At 53.2% G+C, this 3,100-nt stretch overlaps 1 protein-coding gene across 1 annotated transcript; it reads left to right on the forward strand.

The window, feature by feature from the left end:
- The first annotated feature begins 1,268 nt into the window (after positions 1 to 1,268).
- Positions 1,269 to 2,650, forward strand: LOC123041928 (xyloglucan endotransglucosylase/hydrolase protein 24-like). The gene is made up of 3 exons (XM_044464478.1): positions 1,269 to 1,615; positions 1,708 to 1,907; positions 2,014 to 2,650. Exons 1-3 carry the CDS (start codon positions 1,331 to 1,333, stop codon positions 2,369 to 2,371), a joined length of 843 nt encoding a protein of 280 aa, XP_044320413.1. The 5' UTR covers positions 1,269 to 1,330; the 3' UTR covers positions 2,372 to 2,650.
- Positions 2,651 to 3,100: the final 450 nt, after the last annotated feature.

Here is a 3,100-nt window from a genome sequence, read left to right on the forward strand (position 1 = left end):
CTTGGTTCACATGAAGGTGGGAGTAGGCGGCAAAGTGCTCTTCTGGATGGACAGATGGATACACGGATTCGCGGCCAAAGATATCGCTCCGCTGATCGCTGGGATGGTGGACAAGCGAGTGGAAGGGAAGAGAATGGTCAGGGAGGCGCTGCTTGAGGGAGCTTGGGTCCATGACATCATGGGACAACTCTCTTTCACTGCTAACATGCAATTAATACACTTGCAACAAGCTGTGGCGACGATCCATAGGAACGTTGAGGAGGAGGATGCCTTTCTTTGGCCCTGGAGCGCTACGGGATCGTACAGTGCTAAGTCCACTTACAAGATGCTTTGCCAGGGCATGACTAGGTTTGTCGCCGCTCAATGCATTTGGAGAAGTTGGGCGCCTCTCAAGTGTAAAATCTTCGCGTGGCTTGCCTCTCAGTACCGGCTTTGGACCTCGGATCGGCGTGCGAGACACGAACTTCAATAAATGTCCTCGGCATGCTTTACATGCTGCCAAGATGAGGACACAGCGGATCATATCCTCGCTAGATGCGTTTATGCGAGTCAAGTTTGGAGTGGTTGCTTCCAATGGTTACAAATCAACATACAAATCCCAAGCCCAGAGGACACCTTCATGGGATGGTGCGCCAACGCTAGGAAGTCCTTCCATGGTAAGCTCAAGAAAGGTTTCGACTCCTTTGTCATCTTAACCGTGTGGCATCTATGGAAACAAAGAAACGCAAGAGTGTTCAACCGGATTGATCAAGTGCGCACAGACACTAACCTTGTCCAGCTCATCCACGAGGAGATCAAGCTTTGGAAGAAGACGGGTATAGGAGTTGAGGGTTTAGATAGATTTGTGAGAGAGTAATCTTTGTGTCTTTTTCGGAGTTGGAGTCCGGTGTACCCCGTCTTAGCACGGGTACTTGTAAAACTTTCTTTTTTCCTTCTATAAAAATGTGGTACGCCTTTGACGTACTATCGAAAAAAAAAAACTCCAGTTCAGGTAAAAAAAAGACGTGCGTACGCGGCCACGCGGGCTACGCCCATAGGTGCCCGGCAGACGTCGCACGAGGCGGCGACGAGCCTCGTGCCCGGCCGACCTCCGCGGCGTCGCCAGCCCACATGCGCCCCCGTCGTCGCGCGCACCTGCTGTGTCCGGGCTGTCATTCTCCTCCTCGATCGATTCCTTCCTTCCTTCATTCCCCCAACCGCCTCGTGATCAAAATTCTATATAAGCCTCGAAACAGGCGCACACCGACCCATCACTGCACCGCCGCCCGTCCCTCTTTCAACCCATCCATCCCCTTCGATTTCATCTCGCAACTCCATTTACAAGCTAGTGATGGCGTTGAGCTCGAAGCAGGTTCATGCCTGCGTAGTGCTCGTGGTGCTCTGCATTGCCGCGCGGACGGCGGCGGCCTGGGGCAGAATCGACGACGGCCTGGAGGTGAACTGGGGCCGTGGCAGCCACGGGACGGTCTCGGCCGACGGCCAGGTCGTCTCGCTGTCGCTCGACCGCAACTCCGGCTCCGGCTTCCGGTCCAAGGACACGTACCTCTACGCGCGCATCGACCTGCAGATCAAGCTCGCACCCGGCAACTCCGCCGGCACAGTCACCACGTGCTACGTAAGATAGCTGGTTATGCCCTTTCTGAGGGTCAATCAGTGTGCATTTTTGGTTTGATCCCGAGCTCATATATGTCAATGTAAATACTGCAGTTCTTGTCGGAGGGATCATGGGCGAACCACGACGAGATCGACCTGGAGTTCCTGGGCAACTCCACCGGCGAGCCCTACACTCTGCACACCAACGTCTACATCAACGGCACCGGCAGCAAGGAGCAGCAGTTCCACCTCTGGTTCGACCCCACCGCCGACTTCCACACCTACTCCATCGTCTGGACTCCCCTGCACCTCCTGTGAGCAGACCGAGTACCCATCCCATACAAATCGTGCATTCATCCCATCCATGGGTGACCAAATTAACTGACAGTCGAGGCGAATTGCTCGCTTGATCCTCTGCAGTGTGCTGGTGGACGGCACGCCGATCCGGGAGCTGAAGAACCACGCAGACAGGGGCGTGGCGTACCCGTCGTGGCAGCGGATGCGGCTGTACGGGAGCCTGTGGAACGCCGAGGACTGGGCCACGCAGGGCGGCCGCGTCAAGACGGACTGGTCGCTGGCGCCCTTCGTCGCGCAGTACCGCAACTTCACCGCCACCACCTCGTCGCCGGGCGCCGGCGGCGGGTACTACGACCAGGAGATGGACGCGACGGCGCAGCAGGCCATGAAGTGGGCGCGGGGCACGTACATGGTGTACAACTACTGCGCGGACAGCGCGAGGTTCCCCTACGGCTCGCCGCCCGAGTGCTACATGCCGTAGAGATCAGGTGATGCTTTCCCTCGGCTGGACATCTACTTTGAGTGCAGAGTCGGTTACACCTGCACATGCGTAGAGCAGAGAGGACTAGGACGATCCAGGGGAGGGTATACACATGCTAGCGTTGACCTCAATTCTTGTCAAGATTTGTTCATTCTTTTTTGTAAAAAATAAAGAAATATTAGCTACGTAGTACATTGTAACGACCCTGACTTAATGGCAGCGCACCAGATAGGAATTTGGAATCAATTACACTCCGATATGAGAGTTTCAGGGTACAATATCAAAGAGGAGGTAGGAGAAGAGGAAGAACACATGAAGGAGTGCGGTGTTTCGGTGCCCGGGTGCATCTGCACCCGTTCAAAAAAAATTCGTAAAAAATTCAGAAAAATTCAAAAAATTCCGAAAAAATTGAGGTGGTGGACAATTTGATGCGTGAGGTGCGCCCCAATTTTCAAAACATTTGGAGTTATGTGCAGCTCTCAGCAAAAAAGACAAATCAGAGCAAAACAGTATATGAACAGTACACATTTTTACAGACCTCCGATTTGTCTTTTTTGCTGAGAGCTGCACATAAGTCCAAATGTTTTGAAAATTGGGGCGCACCTCACGCATCAAATTGTCCACCACCCCAATTTGTTTTGGAATTTTTTGAATTTTTTTAGTATTTATTTTGATTTTTTTGGTGAGCGCAGGTGCAGATGAGCTCGGGCTCAGATTTGGATTTTCGCA

This window comes from Triticum aestivum, chromosome 2B, assembly GCF_018294505.1.
Source record: "Triticum aestivum cultivar Chinese Spring chromosome 2B, IWGSC CS RefSeq v2.1, whole genome shotgun sequence".
Lineage (NCBI taxonomy): Eukaryota > Viridiplantae > Streptophyta > Magnoliopsida > Poales > Poaceae > Triticum > Triticum aestivum.

What these genes read in the sequence shown, in the direction of transcription:
- LOC123041928 (XM_044464478.1), top strand. Translation starts at nt 1,331, where the DNA reads ATGGCGTTGAGCTCGAAGCAGGTTCATGCCTGCGTAGTGCTCGTGGTG. An exon ending in GCACAGTCACCACGTGCTAC is followed by an intron (nt 1,616 to 1,707) that starts GTAAGATAGCTG and finishes TAAATACTGCAG; the next exon opens with TTCTTGTCGGAGGGATCATG. An exon ending in TGGACTCCCCTGCACCTCCT is followed by an intron (nt 1,908 to 2,013) that starts GTGAGCAGACCG and finishes GATCCTCTGCAG; the next exon opens with TGTGCTGGTGGACGGCACGC.